The 23,767-nt window shown below is 47.7% G+C and overlaps 1 protein-coding gene across 4 annotated transcripts; it reads right to left on the bottom strand.

Moving 5' to 3' along the window:
- Positions 1-4,417: 4,417 nt before the first annotated feature.
- Positions 4,418-16,268, bottom strand: NFATC2IP (nuclear factor of activated T cells 2 interacting protein). Of its 4 annotated transcripts, XM_068967841.1 has the most exons (8): positions 15,891-16,268; positions 13,988-14,060; positions 10,985-11,099; positions 10,026-10,106; positions 9,730-9,916; positions 8,522-8,666; positions 8,293-8,402; positions 4,418-6,665 (listed from the first exon to the last, which is right to left on the bottom strand). In XM_068967841.1, exons 1-8 carry the CDS (start codon positions 16,266-16,268, stop codon positions 6,507-6,509), a joined length of 1,248 nt encoding a protein of 415 aa, XP_068823942.1. In that variant the 3' UTR covers positions 4,418-6,506. The 4 variants fall into 4 exon arrangements, with proteins under 4 accessions (XP_068823942.1, XP_068823943.1, XP_068823944.1 ...); XM_068967842.1 differs by lacking the exon at positions 10,026-10,106; XM_068967843.1 differs by lacking the exons at positions 8,293-8,402; positions 8,522-8,666.
- Positions 16,269-23,767: the final 7,499 nt, after the last annotated feature.

Genomic DNA, 23,767 nt, shown 5'->3' with positions numbered 1-23,767 from the left:
CAAGTGTCCCAATAAAGTCTGGCATATGGTGTTATAAGGACCTGATAACAGGGGCATTTGACCTGCTCAGGGAAGTTTGATAGCCTCTCTGAGGAAGTGGTCCTTGAGCTCTGCAAACAAAATAAGAGCACTTAGCCCTCAAGCCTGGGCTTCCCTGGTGGCTCAGACAGTAAAAAAAAATCTGGCTGCAATGTGGGAGAGCCGGGTTCGATCCCTGAGTCGGGAATATCTCCTGGAGAAAGAAATGGCAACCCTTTCCAGTATTCTTGCCTGAAAAATCCCCTGGACAGAGGAGCCTGATGGGCTGCAATCCATGGGGTTACAAAGAATCAGATAGCACTGAAGGACTAGCACTTTGATTTCACTTTTCGAGCCTAGAGCTCATGCTCCACAACTTGAGAAGTCCTCATGTGCCTCAACTAGAGAAAAGTCTGTGGGCCACGCTGAAGACCTACTGCAGCGGGGAAAAAGTAAAAAAAAAAAAAAAAAAAAAAAGGCATTTTGCTCAACATCTTACAAAGACTAAGCTGCTGCAGCTGCTGACCAACAGCACACTCGGTGCTTCAGATGAAGAGATTAAGTTGATAGTCAGGTGAAGCACTTTGTACTCCAGACAGAAGAAATTGAGGATAATAGGATGCGCTGTGATTTGAATAAACAGGTTGTTAGGTATGCTTCTTCTCATTTCAAGAAGAATTTTAATGAACCCTGATTGTTGCATCTTCCCTTACATAGAAAAGTACTATAATCATTAATTTGAGAAAACTGTTCTTTGTTTTTTGTTGTTCTTGTTTTCTGTTTTTGTTTGTTTGGGACCACACCTTGGGGCATGCAGGATCTTAGTTTCCTGACCAGGGAGCAAACCCGTGCCCCCTGCAGTGGAAGCATGGAGTCCCAACTGCTGGACCGCCAGGGAAGTCCCTGAGAAATCTGTTCTTTGTGACTGGCAGTAAGCTTTTACCAAAAAGCATACTGACAGCTTGTATTTCCTGACCAAAATATATACATGTAAATTGACCTTGCCTGCTCACTCTTTGGAGCAGTTTCTCAGTAAGCTCCTGAATAAAACCTCAGTTGTTGGGGAGGAGTCAGGCAGCAGAAGAGCATGTGCAATTGCCCTGTCACAAAAGGAAGCACAATGAACACAAGGATCTGAAAGGGCAGCGTGGAGGGCAGTGAGAGCAGGAGGCTGGCTAGGGAGCAGGTAGGGAGCAGGCTGGGCAGCGCCCGGGCCGTGTTTAAGGATTTCCTTCATTTTAAGTCAGATTTGCCTGTGAGAAAATCACTCTGGCTGGATGGGAAGGGTTCAGAGGTGCAGCAACCCGTGGCACTAGGCTGCAGGCTGTGATGGCCTGTACCAGGATGGGACAGAGGCAGGGAAGTGAACTTGCTTTGGGGCAGTTGATTTGGTGATGGAGAAGCTATGGGAATGAAAGAGGTGTGTGTGTTAGTCGCTCAGTCGTATCCAACTCTTTGAGACCCCATGGACTGTATATAGCCCACCAGGCTCTTCTGTCCATGGTGTTCTCCAGGCAAGAATACCGGAGTGGGTAGCCACTCCCTTTTCCAGGGGATCTTCCTGACCCAGGGATCAAACCCGGTCTCCTGCATTGCAGGTAGATTCTTTACCGTCTGAGTGTGGCCCCATGAAAGAGGTATTAAGAATGAAAAACTTAGAGGGACTTCCCTGGGAGTCCAGTGGTTAAGACTTTACAATGCAGGGAGTTGGGGTTCAATCCCTGGTCGGGGAGCTAAGACCCCACATGCCTTGTGGCCAAAAAACCAAAACATAAAACAGAAACAATATTGTAACAAATTCAATATAAAGACTTTTTAAATGGTCCATTTTTTTTTTAATCTTAAAAAAAAAAGAACAAAACTTAGGGAATTCCCTGGCAGTCCAGTGATTAAAATTCCTAAGACTCCATGCTTCCACTGCAGTGGGGGCTGGGTTAAATCCCTAGTCAAGGAACTAAAACCCTACATACTGCGTGAAGTGAAGTCACTCAGTCGTGTCTGACTCTTTGGAACCCCATGGACTGTAGCCTACCAGGCTCTTCCATCCATGGAATTTTCCAGGCAAGAGTACTGGAGTGGGTCGCCATTTCCTTCTCCAGGGGATCTTCCCAACCCAGGGATCAAACCTGGGTCTCCCGCACTACAGGCAGACGCCTTACCGTCTTAGGCACCAGGGAATCGTGTAGTACAGCCCAAAAAAAGAATGAGACTTAGGTTTGGGGCTCATGAATGGTAATGGTATTCTTTGAGACAAAGGATTTATTTATTTATTCAACAGACATTTGTTAGGTAACTTCTATGTGTCAGACACAGAGCTAGGGAATCTTTGGGAAAAACAAGATACAGTATTTTTTTCAAGGAACTTACAGTCTAGTAGGGATGAAAGACATAGACCAAGAAAGACAGCTCAGGAGTTTTGAGCTAGATCCTTGGTCCAGGCTAAGATGGGACACATAGGAGATAACATGACCAGTCCTGTGGGGGTTTTTATGGAGGGAATGGGAAGGGTGAATTATGGGAAGCTTTAAAGTTGTGAAAGTGAAAGTGTTAGTCACTCAGTCGTGTCTGACTCTTTGCAACCCCATGGACTGTAGCCTGCCAGACTCCTTTGTTCATGGGATTTTGAACACTGGAGTGGGTTGCTATTCCCTTCTCCAGGGGCTCCTCCCAATTCAGGGATCGAACCCAAGTCTCTTGCATTGCAGAAAGATTCTTAACTGTCTGAGCCACCAGGTCACCTTAAAAATGTGAAGCTATAACAAAAAAGGAAAATGGCATCTTGCCACTCAGCAGTGTGGCAGCATCTGGGAGCATTGTTAGACATGCAGCATCGGACCTCTCCAGTGGTCCAGTGGATAAGTATATGCCTGCCAGTGCCGGGGACATGGGTTCAATCCCTGGTCTAGGAAGATCCCACATGCCACAGGGCAACTAAGCCCACGCACCTAGAGCCCGTGGCTCCAAAAGAAGCCACCACAATAGGAAGCCCAAGCACTGCAACAAAAAGTAGCCCCCGCTCACCACTAGAGAAGGTGGCATGCAGCAAGAAGACCCAGAACAGCCAAAAATAAATCATTTTAAACCAGAAATGCAGCATTTCGGGCCCCACCCCCAAACTGTGGGTCCCCCACCTCCATCATGACAAGCTCCCCACCTGATCTGCATGCACACGGAAGTGTGAAAAGCACATAGCTCCTTAACTGAGTCATCAACAGGCCCACCTGGTTTTCCATCTTGTTCTGCATTCTGTGGCTGTGTGGCCTGGGACAGGTTATTTCATCCAAGCTTCTCTTTCTCTTCTGTAAAGTGGGAAGTATCACACCTACCTCCCAGGATCGCCCTGAGGATGAATGTGATTAGGAAAAGCGCTGAGCTTGGTATGTGGCACCAGGTTAGGGCTCCTTCAAGTTGTGAAGGTTTCTCATTGGGAAAGTGTTAGAAAGATGTTCTGACAGGTGATCAATCTGTTTGATTAGAAGGATGAATAATCAGTCTCATCAGAGAACTGCAAATCCTTTTACAATGAGGAATCTTTCCTGAATCCTCCCCAGATGAAGTGCTGAGAAAGAAAAGAAGAAACCGGAACCTTCTAGTACCTGCTAATGCATTTATCATGAAGAGGTCCAGCCACTTGTACTCAAGTGAAAATGTGTAGGTGCACATTTGAGGATCCGTGATTCCATTCCTGGATATAAACCTGAGGAAATCCCACTCAGGGTCACTACAACACTGCTTGCAATAGCACCATCCTGGGGCTAGGATGGGGTTTGGTTACAAATGACAGAAATCCTCCAAAAGCAGGGATTTTTTTTTTTGTCTTGCCACATGGCTTGCAGGATCTTAGTTTCCCAACCAGGGATCAAACCCAGGTTCCAGGAGTGAAAGTGCAGAGTCCTAACCACTGGATTGCCAGAGAATTCCCATCCAATAGCAGTGATTTAAATAAGACAGGACGTTCCCCTTCCTGCCAAATCCAGAGGTCAGTAAGATGCCATATGGAAGTTGAGACCCAGGTGCCTCCTCTCCTTGTCCTGCCCTGCGTGGCTTCCTTCCCCAGGGTCACTGGGTGTCCACAGGGATGCTCCACCTCCAGTCAGCAGCTTGAAAAAAGCCAAAGAGAAGGGCACATGCTGCCCACTTAGGACTGATCCTGGAAGTCAAACCCCATTCCCATATTGGCATTTGGCCACACTAGGCTACAATGGAGGCTGGCAGGCACTGTCTTCACCCTGAACACTCTGTGCTCTGCTAAAAACCGGGGATTCTGAAGAACAGATGTGAGGGGACAACTGATGGTCTCAGCCACGGGATTCATGGTGGGGGGGTGGGTCACATGGTGGGGGCAGAGACAGAAATCCTCAAATATACACAAGTTTAATATATTCCCGTTTATTCTGTTGATACTGAACTTATCATTTTAATGTATTCAGACTTATTAATGGACATATCATATCTGAAAAAATGAGCTATACCATATCATGGATTATTTAAATATTAAAATTTTTCTTTCTATATTTCCCACATTATAAGTTCAAACGAATGCTACATTCCAACAGCAATTAAAAAAACTTTTTAAAGAGAGTGATGTGCTTTTGCCAAAATCATACCACGTATCAGTGGAAAATTCATGGCTTTATTAGTAGATGGCGCTGAGAAAACTGGCTCATTATACAGTGAAACCAAAACTTGGATCTCACAGACAAAGGTGAATTTTAAATAGTTTAATATTCAACATTTCAGCCTGGTATCAAGCAATGAAAACAAATATTTGACCACGCAGGGCAGATGCTAGCCAGTACACATACCAGCATGTACTGGCTGGACTTTAGCCCAATATTTAGTGGCCTAGATGTGAAAGAAAAGCTAATAAAACTAATAGAAGAAACTGCAAAATATTGTTAACTATTTTTAAATAAGAAATAAAAAAGCAACAAATGATATAACAAAATAGCTAATTCACCTACATTAAAATTAAGAATGTCTGTTCAGTGAAGGACACCCCTGGTTATACAAACACAAGCGCCATCTTCAGAGTTTTTGCAACTTCCCAGGAATATACGAGGAACTTTTGAGAGTAAACAAAAAAAAAGGTGCGAAGCCCCCATGAGAAAAGGAACAAAGATAAATTAGCAATTCACAGAAAGGGGCACCAGAAAGGCTGACAGGAAAATGAAATTCCTCAAATTTCTGGTGACTAGATGAATGTACATTAAAACACGTCACCACTTTCTAACCAAGAGACTGGCAAAAGTTAGAAAGTTGGACAGTAATAAATGCTGGTGGGGATGAGCAGAAATAGGAAGCTTTAAGCAGGAGAGTCAAAGATCATTCTAAAAAAACAATAGAGAAATTAATCTGTCTGATGCATAATCCCATCCTGGGTAACTCTGCTGGAGAACTGTCCATAAAGTACGGAAGGAGACATAGGAAAAGATGTTCACCGTGGCCGTGCATATGGGCCAAGGAGTTGCAGGCAACCCAGGTGTCTACCACTTAGCAAATGTCTAAAAACAATGCACTTAACACCCACCATAGAGTATCTTAGAGCAGCTCAAAGAAATAAAGCTGATGTAGCCTAAGCAACCCATGTTGAGTGAGAGAAGCAACAGGACAAGATCGACAGCATTATACTACATGTGGGCAAAGTAGACGCACACATTCAGCACAGGATGTTCAAGGAAACATTCATATTCAAAGACATGGAATCAACACATTTGAATGGATGTTTACAGGAGAGGATGACGTGAAGGGAAAAAGCCATAAAACCAAAGAAGCCTTGTGTGGACTGCGATCCTGAGATCAAAACCAAAAGGTTCAAGGTGCTCAATTATGCTTTAAACAACATGTGTGCATCGGGAAGGTGGCTCAAAAGGGTCCTAGGGTGTGGAAGACACCCAAGCCTGAGAATCTACTGTACTCTTCAAAATAATAACCCACTGTTTGCCTCTGGTGAAGCTAATGCATTTGTGAGGTTGATCATTTAGTTTCCGGCCGGGCAGAGGAACCACACCCTTGTATGTGCCTCAAGTCAACTTCACCTCCATCCCCCGATGACCTTGAGGCCACAGCTGGTCCCAGATGTGGCAGAATTCCGAGGCCTGGAGTCCCCTACCCAACCCTTACTAATTTCAACTCACTCTTTCAGTATGAGAAGTTTCATATACGAGACATTTCTGTGAGTGATGGTGGACGGGTGAAGGTGAGGGATACCTTTCTCCATGTCCCAGAGGGTGGTAAAATTCAGCACACCCTGTGGATGGAGCCACAGTCCACCTAAGGCAGCAAAGACCATCACACAATTAAACCAGCAGCAGCAGCTAACGGCTTGAAACTGGGGTCAAAGGAGAGGGAGTCAAAGATCACTTCTGGATTTTGCTTCAGCTTGAAGACGAGTTCTAACTCAGCTGCAGCTAGCAAGCCCTTACGGGCCAAAAGGGGGCAGCCCATTCTCCTCAAGTCCAGGCTGGGCCTCCAAACAGGGAGGGGTTTCAGCCCCAGACCTCGATGAGGTCCCCAGATTCCATTCCCAGGTCAGCCGGCAGCTCCTTGCCTGAAAGCTTCGTCCCATCAAAAAAGAAGGAGAGCTTGTGGCCGGAGAGTCCCATAGCCTCCTCGTAGCGGGACATGAGGGTCTTGAGAGGAGAATCCTGGGTGGAGAAGAAAAAAACACAGACGTGAGAATCTGAAAAGAGAGACTGCAGAGAAGTTGTAGGGACAGAGAGCTTGGGACAGGGAGGACAAGGGAACATGTCAAGTTGCAGCCCACAGAGGGGGACGCAAGTGGACAAAGAAGCCAGCAGCTAGCTGGTTCCTTTCTCTAGGGAGCTGGGCCATGGAGCCCAGGGCTGAGATGCTGGCTCTGGATCGGATACATTCTCCAGAGCCGGTCTCCTTATGTAACATGGAGGCGTGAAGCACAAGGAGGAAGCCAGCCAGGCTCTGGAGTGAGCATGACCCAAGGTGGGGGCCAGGTGCCTTAAACTACATGTGTAACCTTAGCCAAGTGCTATGGGTTTGAGATTCTCTTGGACAGCAAGAAGGTCAATCCTAAAGGAAATCAACCCTGAATATTCATTAGAAGGATTGATGCTGAAGCTCTAATACTTTGGCCACCTGAAGAGAAGAGCCAACTCACTGGAAAAGACCCTGATGCTGGGAAAGATTCAGGGCAGGAGGAGAAGGGGGCAACAGAGGATGAGATGGTTGGATGGCATCACTGACTCAATGGACATGGGTTTGAGCAAACTCCGGGAGATAGTGAAGGTCAGGAAAGCCTGGTGTGCTGCAGTCCATGGGGTCCCAAAGACTGGGACACAACTTAGTGACTGAATGACAGTGGATTGACTGTGTCCCCCGAAAAACATACCGTGTGGTCCTAACCCTTAAGAAATGTGCATGTGACCTCATTTGGAAGATATGATCAAGATAAGATGAGGCTGGGACTTCCCTGTGGTCCAGCTGCTAAGACTCCACGCTCCCACCGCAGGGGGCCCAGGTTCAATCCCTGGTCAGGGAACTGGATGCTACACGTTGCAACTAAAGATCCTGCATGCTGCAATAACTGAGACCCAGTGCAGCTCAATAAATACACATTAAAAAAACTTTTTTTAATCCTCTTAAAAAAAAAATGAGGTCATGGTTTGGTGTGCACTAAGGCAACAGGACTAGTGTTCTTGTAAGAAGGGAAAACAGACACACACAGAGATACACAGGGAGAACGTCCTATGACAAAAGAGGTGGGATGCAGCTGCAAGCCAAGGACTGCTGGCCACCAGCAGAAGGTAGGAGGAAGCAAGGACCCAGAGTCTCCGAGGGAGCAAGAACCTGCTGACAGCTTGATTTCAAACCTGCGGCCTCCAGAACTGGGAGAGAACGCATTTCTATTGTTTGAAGCCACCTAGTTGTAGTAGTTTGTTATAGCAGCTCTCAGAAACAAATAAAGCAAGTTATTCCACCTCTACAGATGTTGGTTTCCGTATCTGTTAAATGAGGGTGCTTTCTCATACAAGATTGCTGTGAATTTCAATATCCTGAATGTGAAGTAATTAGCCTTAGCACAGGGACTGTCACTTCTGTTGTACTTTTGATTGGTCTTACTGGTCACTATTCAAGGGTGATTTCCGCTTTAACCAGGAGTTAGGAGACCAGAGCCAGCTTCCCAGAAGAAGGGGTAGGGAACCTGAACACTGAACTTTATAAACTCTCTAGGATCAACCGCAGAGGGCAGGGACCCCAACAGGGCAAGGGGCATGGCCAGCCGGCTCCCCCACTCACGGGAGGAAGCGAGACTTCCAGCATCTGGTGCTTCTCTTTGCCCTGGACTCGAAGTTGGAGCAGTGGCGACGTCTCTGCGGCCTCCGGAGAACTTGCTAGAACCACACAGTCTGTGGCAGGCAAGATAGGGAAGCCAGGCCTAAGTGAGGGTTGGAAGCTGGGCCCCCTCTGGGCCTCTCCCACAACCCCTCCCTGTGGCAAAAGCCTCCTCAGGCCTCCTTCCCCTCACCAATGATGTCAGCCACGCCGAGCTTTAGGGTCCTGGGGGTGGCGGTAGGGGACAGCTCTGTCTCTCCCAACAGCAAGAGGATCCTGCTTGGGGACACCCCAAGGTGGGCGGCCATGTGGTCCACCACACTCTTAAGGGGCTCCGACTAGGAGGGGGACAGAAAGTAAAGAAGGCACTCCCGCCTTGACTTGCTTCCCCACCCCCACCCCCACCCCCAATTTCTGGCCTTAACCACTCGCTGAATTCCTCAGCAGTGAGTTTCATCATATTTACCTGGAAAGGCACAAAATAAAATCATGTCAATAAGAGGTTCAGGCAAGTGACACAGACACGAAGCAGCCATGAGTTAAGAGGGAAAAAAGGGAGTTGGTGGGGGTTGTGGCCAACCAGAACCGGATATGCCCCATCTAAGCCCGGGCAGCTGTTCCGCAGCTCTGGCTAATTGGTACCAGGTGGGAATATGGGCCAGGTACTGCATCTTCCTATTTAAGAGAAGCCAGAAATCTGGACCTCAGTCCCCAATCACCCATTGCAAAGGTTGGCAATAAACTATTTGGTTTTAAAATCACCATACAGCTCGAAAGAAGATGCATGGGACTTCCCTGGTGGGCCAGTGGTTAAGATTCCCCGCTCCCAATGCAGAGGGCACAGGTTCAGTCCCTGGTTGGGGAACTAAGATCTCGCATGGACAGAAAAAAAAAGAAGATGCACTGTTGACAAGGTCAGAGGCTGCTAGTTGGCAAGTTCTGGCTTAGCTGCTTGTCTGATGCACGGTTGCTACTCAATAAGTAGTCATTTCTGTTCTTTTGGAATGAGGGTCATCCCTATAATAGTAGTCTTCACCAGGAAGCTGGGGGAGCTTGGAAGGACCAAGTGACCCACGGGTGTCCGAGGCAGTCAGAACAAGCACAGGAGGGAAGTACAGGGTTCAAGGGAAGGAAGGAGGGAGGGATGCCCCCTGGGGAGGGCCTACCAAGCCAAGTTTCTTAGGATGTTTTAGTGGAGCCTTGAAGAATGGGGGGGAAGCTTGCCAGATAGAGAGGGCAGAGGGAAGAAAAGATCTGGACACAAAGGGAATAGCGAGTGCAAAGGTGCCGAGGGCTGAAAGCGCACTGGGCAGCTTCAGACAGCAAGATGTGCAAAGGAAGACACTCGTCTCTCCACAGGCAGCTCCTGGGACCCTGCTCCCAGACCCTTCAGGCATTTACCATTCTGATGGGCAACCTGACCAGGTCAGCTCGGCACCGGATTTTGAGTGGCAGAAGTCGAGGGTGCTCTGGGAGAGTGGGCCCCTCCACTAGGACCACCTCATCCTCTTGGCTCAAGTGGGCTTGGCCCTGGGATTGCCTGGGACTCAGGCAGGAACGGAGATCTTGGAGACGCTTGTTCACCTCCCTGGGGTGCAGAAAGGACTGTGCGTCAGTCAGAGTGGGCCCACTCCCGACTGCCCCTTCTTCCATCTAGCCCAGAGCAGAGCACAGCCCGCTACCCCCGCCCTTGGTACCTTAGCTTCCGGAGTGCCTGAGTATGCTTCCTGCTTTTGGTCCGTGGCAGAGGCGAGGGCAAAGGCGAGGTGTCCTGAGCCCTGCAGACAGAAGAGAGGGACAGAAATAAGATGAGACCCCAGCCCCACCCACACCTCTCCTTCCAAGGGGCCCCTGGGCACCAGAGGGGGACCGGGGATCAAGTGGGAGCACTTCTGGTGACATCCATCTTACTGGAAGACTGGGGTGGGGAGGGGGTGAGGGTGGGGAAGGCAGGGAAAACCTGAGTCACGATTTTTATACTTATATGGCCCAAATATGAGGGAGAATGCCTCACTTTTAAGATAAGTTGGTTTCCAGGTGAATATCTGATAAAATCCAAATGACACCAAACACTGCATGCTAAGGGTTTTAACTCTTCATTAACCCTAAAATTCTAACCCAAGTATCACTATTATCTCCATTTTACAGAAGAGGAAACTGAAGCACAAAGAGGATGGCCAGGGAGTCCCTGGTGGCCCAGTGGTTAAAAATCTGCCTTCTAATACAGGGGACGCAAGTTCGATCCCTGGTTGGGGAACTACGATCCCACATGCAACTAGGCCCTTATGCCACAACTAGAGAAGCGTGTACACTGCAACGAAGACCCCTTGCAGCCAAAACAGAGAGAGAGGATGGCCCAAAGACAGGGTCTGAAGCACAGGGCAGTCTCCAGAGCCACACCCTTCAGCTCCACATCACTACCTTCTTAGACACAAAATGGAGCCCCTCCACTTCCTGGCCAGTCTAGAGAATCTGCTGTCATCCTCCAGTGGGACTCAGTGCTTCTCCCAAGAGTTTCATTCCTCATCCAAGCCTCAGGCTGCCTTCTGGGAAACTTCTTACCCTTCCAGGAGCCACCCAAGGGTCCTGCCTGCCTCAGCCCACCCTTCCGATTCCCGTTCTGCTCCTGTGGCCCCAGTGCTCTTGCCTCACTCACAGTAACATCTTTTTCTTCTCTTCTCCATCCTTACTCCTCAGCTTCTTCTTCCAGGGGGAACTGGGACATGGAAAATCCACTGTATGAGGACTGCTGGCATCTTCCACATCTGCCTCTGGGGACAGGGGAGGAGGAAGTGGAAAGGGTTAGCCAAGAGAAGGCAGTGGGAGACCAAGGAGAGACAAGGCAGGGGCTTCAGAAGGTTCTGAAAAAGGAGGAGATTAGGGGACCCCGGACACACATGACCACTGGGGAAGGGTTTGGGGGCACGAATCAAGAGAAAAGCCTAGAGAGCTTCCCCAGCAACACTGCAGTGGTGCAGTTAAGACTCTGCCTTCCAATGCAGGGACATGGGTTTGACCCCTGGTCAGGGAACTAAGATCCCACATGTGTGTGGCCAAAAAAAAAGGAAGGGGGAGCCTTAGAGAGAGGCATGAACTGGAGTCTGACAGATGAGATTAGGAAAGTGTCCACACATCACACTAGTGCATGACACAGGGGCAAGAGTGGACTCATGGAAAGTGGCTCACCCCAACTAACGCGCGCTCTTCTCATTGTGATCACCTGCACCTCACAAATCAAAAACACTGAGCACACAACCCAGAAACATGTATGTACTTAATACATGTTACTATGGGCTTCCCTGGTGGCTCAGACGGTAAAGCGTCTGCCTGCAATGCGGGAGACCCGAGTTGGATTCCTGGGTCGGGAAGATCTCCTGGAGAAGGAAATGGCAATCCATTCCAGCACTCTTGCCTGGAAAATCCCATGGACGGAGGAGCCTGATAGGCTACAGTTCATCGGGTTGCAAAGAGTCGGACACGACTGAGCAACTTCACTTTCACTTACTATACATGTACAAACCATTATATATGTTATGAACCATACAGTAAAACAAATGCTATCAAAGGATGATTTTTTCTCCCCCTATTTCTCTTGTTTTCTGCCCCTACTCAATTTGGTGGGCACAAAGAAGACGTGTCTGGGGTGGGGGCTGGGAGGGTCTTTGGTAAAGAGGTTAAGTACAGGCCCTCTAAGTCCAGGCTTCTCAAATGTCATTCATGTGAGTGTCATTGTTTTATTTTGCCATATCTCCGTATTACGTGATATGTTTCTTTAAATCACTCATCTTCACTTAAATGTCTTAGAAAAGGAAACCAGGTATTATTCTAGACCATAGAAGCTCTTTTCCGTTTGCCTGCCACCAGATCATTAACCATCGTTATTTATTTTTATAAATAAATACTGTGAATACAAAACAATGATAAATCCTAGATCAGTGGTTCTCAACCAGAGGCAGTTTTGCCTCCCGGAGCACATGTGGCCGTGTCTGGAGACAATTTTGGCTGTCACAGCAAAGGGAGGAAGGAGTTGCAGGAGATGACGACATCTGCTGGGTGGAGGACAGGCTGCTGCTCCACACCCTACAGGGCACAGGACAGCCCCACACAAAGAAGGATCCAGTCCAAATGCAGTAGCACCAAGGGTGAGAAACCCTGTCCTAGGAGCTGCCATTGGCCTGAGACTCTGCATTTCTAACAAGCTCCTGGGAGATACCCAACACTCCTGGGCCCACATTTTTGTTTTTAAAGATTGTTCTTATATGGACCATTTTTAAAGTCTTTACTGAATCTGATACAATATCGCTTCTGTTTTACCCTTTGGTTTTTCCGTGTAGGGCATACGGGATTTTAGCTCCCAGATCAGGGATTCAACCTGCACCCCCAGCATTGGAAGGTGAAATTCCGAGCACTGGACCACCAGGGAAGTCCCTGGGCCCTGCATTTTGAGTGGCAAGGACAGAGGTGCCTTGGTACTTCTCTATTCCAGGTACCATATATGTAAACCATATATGCAGCCCAAAGTGGGAGGGGAAACATTTTATTAATACATATTTTCTTTAACTGGGCTTCCCTGGTGGTGGCTCAGCTGGTAAAGAATTCACCTACAATGCAGGAGACCTGGGTTCGAAAGATCCCTGGAAAAGGGAACAGCTACCAACTCTAATATTCTGGCCTGGAGAATTCCATGGACTGTATAGTGGCAAAGAGTGGGGTGGCATGGGGTGGCAAAGAGGACACAACTGAGCGACTTTCACATACATATATAGTTCCAAGTACCATATATGTAAACCATATATGTAGCCCAAGGGAGGAGGGCTTTCTATTAATATATATTCTCTTTGATTAATTTCCACCAGAATCCTTTGACACAGGTCCATTATTTATCCCCATTTGGCTGATGAGGAAATTGAAGCCTTAAAAGATTAACTTGCACAAGGTCACACAGCTACTAAGGGGGAGAGCTGGTTCCTAAATCAGCTCTTCATCACCCTGCCATACTCCCTCATGGCACAAAAGTCTTAGTCCAAGGTCTGCATTTGCTCACTGGATCTCTTCCCTAGTAGACTGATTTCTATTCACTGCCCTTGAGCAGTTTGCAAAAAATCACGTCACTGCAGGAGGACAAAGGCTGGGCAGCCCTGATAAGATTCAGAGAACAACCTGCTGGCTCAGAGTGTTCCCAAGAAACTTGCCACAGATGTAAAAAGATGTTACAAATTCTCAACACTTCTCCCTTCCACTGCTCCCAAGGTTATATAATCAGAGTCTCTGGGGATAACACCTGGAAACCTGTATATGAGAGACTTCCCTGGTGGTCCAGCGGCTAAGACTCCGGTGCTTTCACTGCTGAGGGTCCAGGTTCAATTCCTGCTCAGGAAACTAAGATCCCACAAGCCACGCAATGTGGCCAAAAAAATTTTAGCACATTGTGATGCTTATTAGAGCTAGGGGAAGGTGTCTGGACAACACTTTCTGAGTCTTCTGGTTAACAAGCCAGCTCCTTTCAGGACTGGAGGTTTTTCTGGCTAGGATGCAGAAGTCGCCTCTCTCATGTCCTCCTCTTGAGCCTCAGGAAACAACTAACTGCAGGAATGTAAACTCCAGAAAGTCTTCTCAGAGAGGCCAGCGGTGGACACCTCTCCCTAGAAGCCCTCCTTACCTTCCTCAGCCTCTGGGGGACATAATTTCAGGAGGGACACGTTATCTGGGATAAGATGGAGGCTGCTTTTCACCTGCAAAGAAAAAGTAGATCAGTACCAAATGCTCCCTCCACTTACAGAGAAAACTCGGGTCAATTCTCTCACGTCCAGCCTCCTCCAGCTCCCAAGTCCACCCCGAGGTTGTAGATATTACCACTCTCCCAGAGGAACTCAGGAGCTCAGCTTCACCAGGATCCAAAATTGGAGTACTCTACCGTATGATATTACTTGTATGTGGAATCTAAACTATGACATAAATGAACCCATCTCGGAAGCAGAACTTAGAGAACAGACTTGTGGTTGCCAAGCAGGGAGGTGGGGGAAGTTGGGGGTGGGGTGGGAGATGGACTGGGAGTTTGGAGTTAGTAGATGCATATTACATACAGAATGGACGGACAAGGCCCTACTGTATAGCACAGTGTCAATGTCCTAGGGTAAACCATAATGGAAAAGTATATATATATATACACACATAACCTCAGATATGCAGATGACACCACTCTTATGGCAGAAAATGAAGAACTAAAGAGCCTCTTGATTAAAGTGAAAGAGGAGAGTGAAAAAGTTGGCTTAAAGCTCAACATTCAGAAAACAAAGATCATGGCATCTGGTCCCATCACTTAATGGGAAATAGATGGGGAAACAGTGGCAGACTTTATTTTGGGGGGCTTCAAAATCACTGCAGATGGTGACTGCAACCATGAAATTAAAAGACGCTTACTCCTTGGAAGGAAAGTTATGACCAACCTAGACAGGATATTAAAAAACAGAGACATTACTTTGCCAACAAAGGTCCATCTAGTCAAGGCTATGGTTTTTCCAGTAGTCATGTATGGATGTGAGGGTTGGACTGTGAAGAAAGCTGAGGGCTAAAGAATTGATGCTTTTGAACTGTGGTGTTGGAGAAGACTCTTGAGAGCCCCTTGGACTGCAAGGAGATCCAACCAGTCCATCCTAAAGGAAATCAGTCCTGAATATTCATTAGAAGGACTGAAGCTGAAACTGAAGTTCCAATACTTTGGCCACCTGATGCAAAGAGCTGACTCTTTTGAAAAGACCCTGATGCTGGGAAAGATTGAAGGTGGGAGGAGGAGAAGGGGATGACGGAAGATGAGACGGTTGGATGGCATCATCGACTCAATGGACATGAGTTTGAGTAAACTCCAGGAGTTGGTGATGGACAGGGAGGCCTGGTGTGCTGTTCTCCATGGGGTCGCAAAGAGTCAGACACGACTGAGCGACTGAACTGAACTGAACATATATGTGAGTCACTTTGCCACATTCACTTTGTCAATTTCTGTACAGCAGAAATTAATCCAACATTGTACATCAACTACACTTCAATTTAAAAAATACAGGAGTACTCTGATGAGGAGCACCCTTTTCCTAATGCACTCTAAGGATGCAAGTTTCATTCTCCTTTCTTAGGAAGGAGCTAGCCATCCTGCTGTCTTAGGATCCTTGGCAATTTCAGGCCCCTCGCTCACCATACCATGTGGGGACCCCAGTCCTCTCTGAATTTCCATGGACCCCCGTCCCCATCTTCCTGAATCTTTAGCCTCGAGAAACCCAACATGCCCCAAATCCCAGCCCTAGGTCCTCCAGCTCTTCCCTTAACCATCAGGGATCCCAACCCCTTAGGCTCCCTATACGCCCCCCCGCCCCCCGCGACACTCCAGCTCCTGGGAATCCCAAACTCCAAGCACACTCCAAACCCCTTCAGCCTCCCCAATTTGCATCTTTCTGCCTCAAGTACCCTAGGCCCTGCTTCCATTTCGTCTCCCAAGACCAACCCTAGAACTCTACCTCAGCACTCCTAAACCCAGTCCCTCCGCGCTAACCCTCCCGGGAACCCGGCTGCACCTTCTCGGAGTACACTGGAACCGCCGGTGCCTCCCCAGGATCCAGCAGCAGCCGCCGCCGCCGCCTGACCAAGACCCGAGGGGCTCCACCCGGCTCTGCGTCCGCCCCTTCGCTGTCACTGTCTCTGTCGTCCCGGGACGCTGCCGGCACGGGGGATTCAGGGAGTGGGACCTCGGCCGCGGCGTCGCGCGCAGTTGCGACCTCCAAGACCTCCTCATCGCTGTCGCTGACCAAGTCCACGAGCACCGAGTCCAAGGTGCGTCGAGCTGGGGATCGCTGGGCGCCAGGACATCGGCTCCGGCCGCCCTGGGATCCCCGAGCCCTTCGGCCGCCGCCGCCGCCTCTGGGACGGCCCGGTCTCCTCAGCGGCTCCGCCATGGCACACACCGGCTGTCTACAGTCGCCAGCTTCTGGTCAACTCGCCCGGCCCCCTCCAGCGGATTCCGCCCTTCATTGGGCGAACCGCCTGCTAGTCAACACCTCTCTCCGCCCACGCCCTCTGGCTCCACCTCTCCGCCTTTTCATTGGTCGCTGCATCCGCCCATCACGCATTCACCACTGAAACCAAGGCGCCAAATATTCCAATCAACCTCGGCACAATCGTCGTAGGTTTCGATTCGGTCCGGCTCACCCATTGGCCTGACCGGCCTTCTACAAGGCCCGCCCACTGAATGGAGTCTTTTTCCTGGTTGGTGGAGGAGTGAGGCATCCTGGGAATTATAGTCCGCAAACCCTCAGGCTAGTGTAGAGGAAATCGGGCTGACAATAGCTTTTAGACACCGCGGATCTCATGAGTATCCGCTTTCTCCTTTCCCCCAACTGCGGGGTGGGCTCAGTAATTACACTACACGCCGAACCTCGCATACGCCCCTCCTCATGTACAGAATCCACGCAACACACACCCGGAGCCACACTTCAACACCATACAACTCTCCGAATTCCCTCCTACAGCGTTCCTCACACAGGACGTCCCGACAAGACACTACACGGGCCATATCAACACAACATGCACTCTTGCAACACTGTCCCTCGATATACACCTAAGAACACCCGCCTCGCAAAAAACCTGGAACGGCAAACACAAATGAAAAATAAGAGGTTTAATTCTCCATGTTGAAAATAAGGATCATGACTTCTTCACTCTTTCAGAATTTCTTTCTTGCATCTTTTCAGAATTTGTAAATCTGTGTGTGTGTGTGTGTGTGTGTTTTAATTGAAGTAGAGTTGATTTAAAACATTGTGTTAGTTTTTGGTGTACAACACGGTGATTCAGTTTTGTGTGTTTTTTTTTTTTTAAGGTTAGCTTTTTTTACATCAACATTTTATTTATTTTTGGTTGGACTGGGTCTTCCTTGCTTTGTGCGGGCTTTCTTTAGTTGCAGTGCGGGGAGGGGCGGAGCTGGCAGCTACTCTTCATTTGTGGTGCCCAGACTTCTCACTGGGATGACTTCTCTTGTAGAGCACAGACTCTAGGCATGGGTTTCATGGGATCAGTATTTGTGGTGCACAGGCTTAATTGTTCCGTGGCATGTGGAATCCTCCCAGACCAGGAATCAAACTCATGTCCCCTGCTAACGCAGGCAGACTCATCCACTGTGCCACGAGGGAAGTCCTTGATTCAGTTTTATATATATTTTCTTTTTCAAATTCTTTTCCATTATACTTTATTACAAGATAGTGATTGTAGTCCTCTGTGCTATACAATAGGACTTTGTTGTTTATTTATTTTATATATAGTAATTGCTTCTGCTAATCCCAAACTCCTAATTGATCCCAACCCACCCCGCACCCTTTCCCCTTTGGTAACCATGAACTTGTTTTTTCTTCTGTGAGTCTGTTTCTGTTCTGTAAATAAGTTCTGGAGCCATCTTTTTGAAAGCCAAGTGTCAGGGGAAATAGCTCCAGCTCCAACGGGAGACTAACGGCCTAACTTGTAGAAGTTCTCCTGCAATATACAAAACCACCTACCATCTGAAAGATGCTAGAAGCTTGTTTCACCCTTGGATAAAAGCCAATCGCCATGAGAAAGGGTGATCTACTACGTATGTCTTAAAGGTGAAGTCAAGTCCCCTTCTTGAGGTCTAGTCATTGGAAACAGGATATGGTTTTGAATATTTATCTTGAAAAGAGGATAATGGGTTATACCTGCTTGGCTTATACGAAAGTGTGAGATTTCTTTCGGCTTTTGCAATCAGTCTCTTAGGGGACTGCCTGTGACATGCATCACATTCTGTTTAACGCTTATTTAATAATAAAATGGTTTTCTGTCTCTGCCACCTCTGTAGAGAGGTTTTCTGGGTTGGAAGGTTTTGTTTTTTCATTATATTTTCCCAACCAACCCAGCAATGACATTGCGTCCCTCAGAGGTTACCTACCCTCCACACACTACAGTATTCACAACTCCTGTACCAGATGCACCCCAACACACATAGCACAGACACACCCCCTCCCACGTCACACCTCCTATCATGACACTTGTTGACCTAAATAAAAGTCAGTTATTGTAGAGAATTCCCTGGTAGTCCAGTGGTTAGGACTTCTCGCTTTCACTGCCAAGGGCCGGGGTTCAATCCCTGGTTAGAGATCCCTCAAGGGGAGTGGCACAGCCAAAAAGACAAACAAAACCAAAGTCAGTTATTTTTACCAGCAAGAATAGATTTATTCAGGAATAGCAGAGAACAAGGAAGTTATACCAAAAGCCATAGGCAAGGCCAACAAACAGAGAAGGTTACTGTATAGGAAAAAAAGGGAAGATATTGGGAGGGGTTGTTTTGAAGGAATGTCCACTGGAGAAAAGTAAGAGTTCAGGGTAATGATGGTTTCTCACTGTTCGAGTTGCTAGGGTAATGGTTTTTCTAGGAGATGAAATGTCCATCTTTTCCTCTTGGGACCTGTAACTGATGATTCTTCCTGGTCCATGGTTCTTCCATTAGGGTCTGTAACTAACAGTTCTTCCTGTAATTGATGATGAGTGTCTTCAACTGACAACGGTCCCTGTAATTGATGAAAGCATCCCCTTCAATTGCATTTTGGAGAAAGTGAAGTCGCTTAGTCGTGCCCGACTCTTTGCGACCCCGTGGACTGTAGCCCACCAGGCTCCTCTGTCCATGGGATTCTCCAGGCAAGAATACTGGAGTGGGTTGCCATTTCCTTCTCCAGGGGATCTTCCCGACCCAGGGATCAAACCTGGGTCTCCTGCATTGCAGGCAGACGCTTTACCCTCTGAGCCACGAGGGAAGCATTTTAGTGAGGGTTCCCTTTATTAATTTTCACACCCCTGACACCTCACACTATACATGCCACACCATATTTCACACAGAACGCCCACCCAGCATACAGCCAATACCACCTGTCTCTCACACACATAGGGTTCACGTGGCTTGTGCTTCACACACCCATCCAATACAGCATCTTGACATCCACCCACATCCTATCCCATCCCCCTCTTCTACCACACTGATATCCACTACACATAAACCTCAAGTTAGCCCAACATCTGAAGTCCTCCAAATAGACTCAGCCAAAGTCAAGACTGAAGTCACACAGGCCCAGCAGGTGGGGCTGTTTCCCAAGGGACAAAGACTCTGGCTCTGGCAGTGTGGACTCCAAGGACTTCCCACTCCCAGGAAATCATCTTTTTGCAGCAAAGCTGGAATAGAGACTGCACCAAAAGTCTTTCTGCCACCTTGGTCCCTACCTGAGCATGCTCAGCCTCTGTCGTGTCCAACTCTGCGACCCCATGGACTGTAGCCCGCCAGGCTCCTCTGTCCATGGGATTTCCCAGGCAAGAATACTGGAGCAAGTTGCCATTTTCTCCTCCAGAGGATCTTCCCAACCCAGGGACTGAACCCACGTCTCTTGTGTCTCCTGCATTGGCAGGCGGATTCTTTATTACTGTGTCACCTGGGAAGCCCCTCCCTACCTGAGAGGCTCCTGCAAACTAGGGGTGACTCTGAGGGCCTGAAATTTCCCTCAAGCCTGTCTCCCTAAATCCTGTTCACGAGATATAAGTGGTCCAGCACCTGCCAAAGAAACAGATGATGGGGTGGGAAGTTGGGAAACTCTGGAGCGTGGCTGTCTTCTGAGCAGGTCCCTACGCTGGAGGAAGTCCTGACCCAAATGTTCTGGGTGGCCTCTGGCTCTTGGGACACAGAGGCCCTTAATAAATGCCAAATAATTATAATAGCTAGGACTTCCCTAGTGATCCAGTCGTTAGGACGCCATGCTCCCTATGCAGGGGGCCGGGTTTCAATCCCTGGTCAGAGAACTAGACCCCCAAGTTCCCCAACTAAGATTCCTCATGGTGCAACAAAGATCAAAGATCCCGTGTGCCACAGCTAAGGCTCAGCACAGCCAAATTAGTAAATACATATTTTAAAAATAATAGTAAAGATAGCCAATGTTCGAGTGACTACTGTGCCACCGTCACATGCTTCATATTTCACTTAAGGCTCATTAATGTAGCTATCATTACGATGGGTATTTTACAGACCAGGAAGCTGCAGCCCAGAGAGCTTGAGTCACACAGTCAGAATAGAGTGGGTCTGGGATCAAACCTAGGTAGTCTGATTCCAGAGCACTGGGCTGGAGTTGGCACACCTTGGTTCCTTTCTTCCCCCAAGCATTCCCCAGGTAACCGAGCTCACAAGACTCCTATTTTTGTCCCCCAAATCTCAGGACTTGCCAGAGTCCTTCACTCACTCCTCCTTTCCCACTCATTTCTTCATCTTTGCCATCCTCTGATTGGGTATCAGAGGCACAGAGAAGACCAAGACCTGAATTCACCCTCAAGGAAGAAGGATGTTTTCACCAGGAGTCACAAATTTACATGCTTCAGGCATAGACAGGAAACCTACATGAATGAAGCATGCTGGGTGAGAGGCAATAGAGAATGCTGGGGACTATGGCAATATGGAAAGTTTATATTAGTTGAAGGATAAGTTAGGGAGAGGGTGAATCTTGAGCTAGATGTGGGAATTTTATTTTATTTTTTGCCACATGGACTGTGTCCCAAGATGGAAGCCCAAGGAAATGCTGAAGGTTCATTTCCCAACCCCCACACTCCAAATATACACTATGCAAATATAACAGGAAGTATCACTTTCTTTCTTTTCTTTCTCTTAGTACATACCTGAGCTCAAATGCAGGACAGAATTTTCCCAGTGCTAGAAATCAAGAAGGAAATCAAAGTCACAGCAGTGAAACAGAAGCCCATTGGAATGCTAGGGTCCCTAAGATTGGAGTTTTAATGACCACCTGGGGACAGCGGTCAAGTTTGCAGTTTCAGGAAGAGCAGTGAGCTGAAACTAAGCCCCCTGCACAAAGCTGGGAGCTGAGAAAAGACTGTATGTCTTGGGCACAGAAGACAGAGGGGGGAAAAAATCCATCCACAAACCTTGGGATACAGCTTGGAAAAAGTCATCAGAATTCCCGGAGCCATCGGAGTATGGGTTTGGATTCAGACCAAACCTCTAGGGTAAAAGCTTGCTCTGAATAAAATGATAGGAAACCTGTGTAGCCTGTAAAACTGTGGCAGAAGCCAAATCAAGCTGGCCCCAGGAGATGTGAGTGGGGCCCAGGGAACTCAGAGGACTCCTGCAGGAGAAACAGGAAGAATGCTTCCATGGTGACATCGCCATGTACAGATGACAGTAATCACCTCCTCCCTAATCCTACTTTATAACTGGGAACACTGAGGGTCAGTGATTTTGAGTAAGTTACTTAAAGTCAGTTAGCAATTAAAGTATTTAATTTCTCTGTGCCTCAGTCTTCTCGGCTTTAAGGCAATAATAACTTTAGTTTACCTTCCTCATAGGATTGTCATAAAGATAAAACGAGATGCTACTTGTAAAGCATTTATTAATATTAGAACTATGCCTGATACATCATCCTATGAGGAAGGTATATTAAAACAGCTAAAATCAAAGTGTTAGTTGCTTAGTAGTGCCCGACACCACGACCCCATGGACTATAGCCTGCCAGGCTCCACTGTCCATGGAATTCTCTAGGCAAGAATACTGGAGTGGGTTGCTATTTCCTACTCCAGGGGATCTTCCCAACTCAGGGATCAAACTCGGGTCTCCTGCATTGCAGGCAGATTCTTAATGTCTGAGCCACGAGGGAAAAAGTAAGTTTTAAAGTTTCAGAGACAAGAAAGAACAGAGTCTCAACAATAAACATAGGACATTATGAAGAACTGGAGTATTAATAAAAGGAATTCTAGGACTTCCTTTGTGGTTAAGGTGGTTGAGAATCCCCCTGAAAATGCAGGGGACACAGATTCGATCCCTGGTCCAGAAAGATTCCCCATGCCACAGAGCAACTAAGCCCATGCACCCTAGAGCTCTGTGCTCTGCAACAAGAGAAGCCACTGCAATGAGAAGCCTACACACCCGCATGAAGAGTAGCCCCACTCACCGCTACTAGAGAAAGCCTGCTTGCAGCAACGAAGACCCAGTGCAACAAAAAATTAAAAAAAAAAAGATGTATGGCTGAGTCCCTTTGCTGTCTACCTGAAACGATTACATTGTTAATCAGCTGTACTCCAATACAAAACAAAAAGTTTAATTGAAAAAGAAAAGGAACTCTAGAAATAAAAATGTAGGTATTGAAAAAGTCTAGGCAGCCTTACAGAGAGCAGGAGAGGGACTAGGATTCAGATACCAATTTTCAGAAGAGCACTGGAGCTGGGGCAGCCAGGCAGAAGATACCAAAACTGTCAATGACCGAGTCCATCTTTGCCTGAGACAGGAATCTGGGTGTGGTGGAGCTTGCTACATCGTAGTTTCAGAGCCTGGAGACTTTTAGTTCTGAAGTCTTTGTGTTTGTGGTTTACATCACAGGCAGTTTACCAGGTAATAGAACAGGAGCCAGGTTTCTGGATTCAGCTCTGTGACATGCTAGTCATGTGACCTGGCCTCTCTGACTCTCAGTTTGCCATCTACAAAACTGCACTTAGGAAGGGAGGGTGTCAAGAATGATATAGGTTCTGGAATTAGACTGCCAGAGTTCAAATCCTGACCCCAATCTTTATTAACTAGGCAAGCCTTGAGCACGTAATTTAGTGTCTCTGCCTCAGTTTCCTCATCTATGAAATAAGGTTGTTCGTGAAGGCAAAATGAGTTAATATACAGAAACATACATACACATGTAATAAATATAAAATACTTTAATACAGTCTTGGCACATAAGAGCTCAATAATCTTGTGAGGTGACTGGAAAGATTAAATGCATTCATTGATGTCAGACTATAGCAGACACTCAGTAGCTAACAGTGATGGGACTTCCCTATGGCTAAGACTCTGTGCTCCCAAAGCAGGGGACCAGAGTTCGAGCCCTGGTCAGTGAACTAAGATCCTACATGCCATGGACAACTAAGCCCACATGCCACAACTAAAGAGAGCCATGTGCTGCAAAGACTGAACCCTTTAGAGCCCATGCTCTGCAACAGGAAAAGCCCATGCTCCGCAGTGAAGAGCCTACATAGCAGAGGGGGAAAATGCCGAAGCTAGAGAGCCCACATGCCGCATCCAAGGCTGCAGATCCGGAGTGCTACAACTAAGACCTACCACAGCCAAATACATAAAATAATAAATGGTAGTGATGACTGCCAATTCCTGGATTGCTTCCTCTTCAGTTGGCGCCCCTCGTACGACTGTTGAATGAACCATGATTGAATGCCTGAATGGCGGGAATGGCAGGCAAGTAAAGGAGATGAGTACAAGTCAAGTCATGGGGGGAATGGCCCTGTGGTCCCCAAGACACAGTTCTCGCTGGATTCCAGAGGGGCTGGGAGCACAAGCATTCGCATCTTCCCTTTCCCTCCCCGACAAGGGCACTATGTCCCAGGACTGGAAGAGCTCACTGAGTTTGGGCTT

Source organism: Capricornis sumatraensis, chromosome 3, assembly GCF_032405125.1.
Source record: "Capricornis sumatraensis isolate serow.1 chromosome 3, serow.2, whole genome shotgun sequence".
Taxonomy (NCBI): Eukaryota; Metazoa; Chordata; class Mammalia; order Artiodactyla; family Bovidae; genus Capricornis; species Capricornis sumatraensis.
The sequence above is the reverse complement of the archived record's forward strand: the minus strand, read 5'-3'. Positions and strand labels throughout refer to the sequence as shown.

Bases quoted from the DNA above. Each gene is read 5' to 3' on its own strand.
- NFATC2IP (XM_068967841.1), bottom strand. From the start codon at position 16,268: ATGGCGGAGCCGCTGAGGAGACCGGGCCGTCCCAGAGGCGGCGGCGGC. The intron at 11,100-13,987 runs GTAAGGAGGGCT...CCCTGTCCCCAG, and splicing joins TCCCCCAGAGGCTGAGGAAG to AGGCAGATGTGGAAGATGCC. The intron at 6,666-8,292 runs GTGAGTGGGGGA...TTCTCCACCCAG, and splicing joins TGGAAGTCTCGCTTCCTCCC to GATTCTCCTCTCAAGACCCT.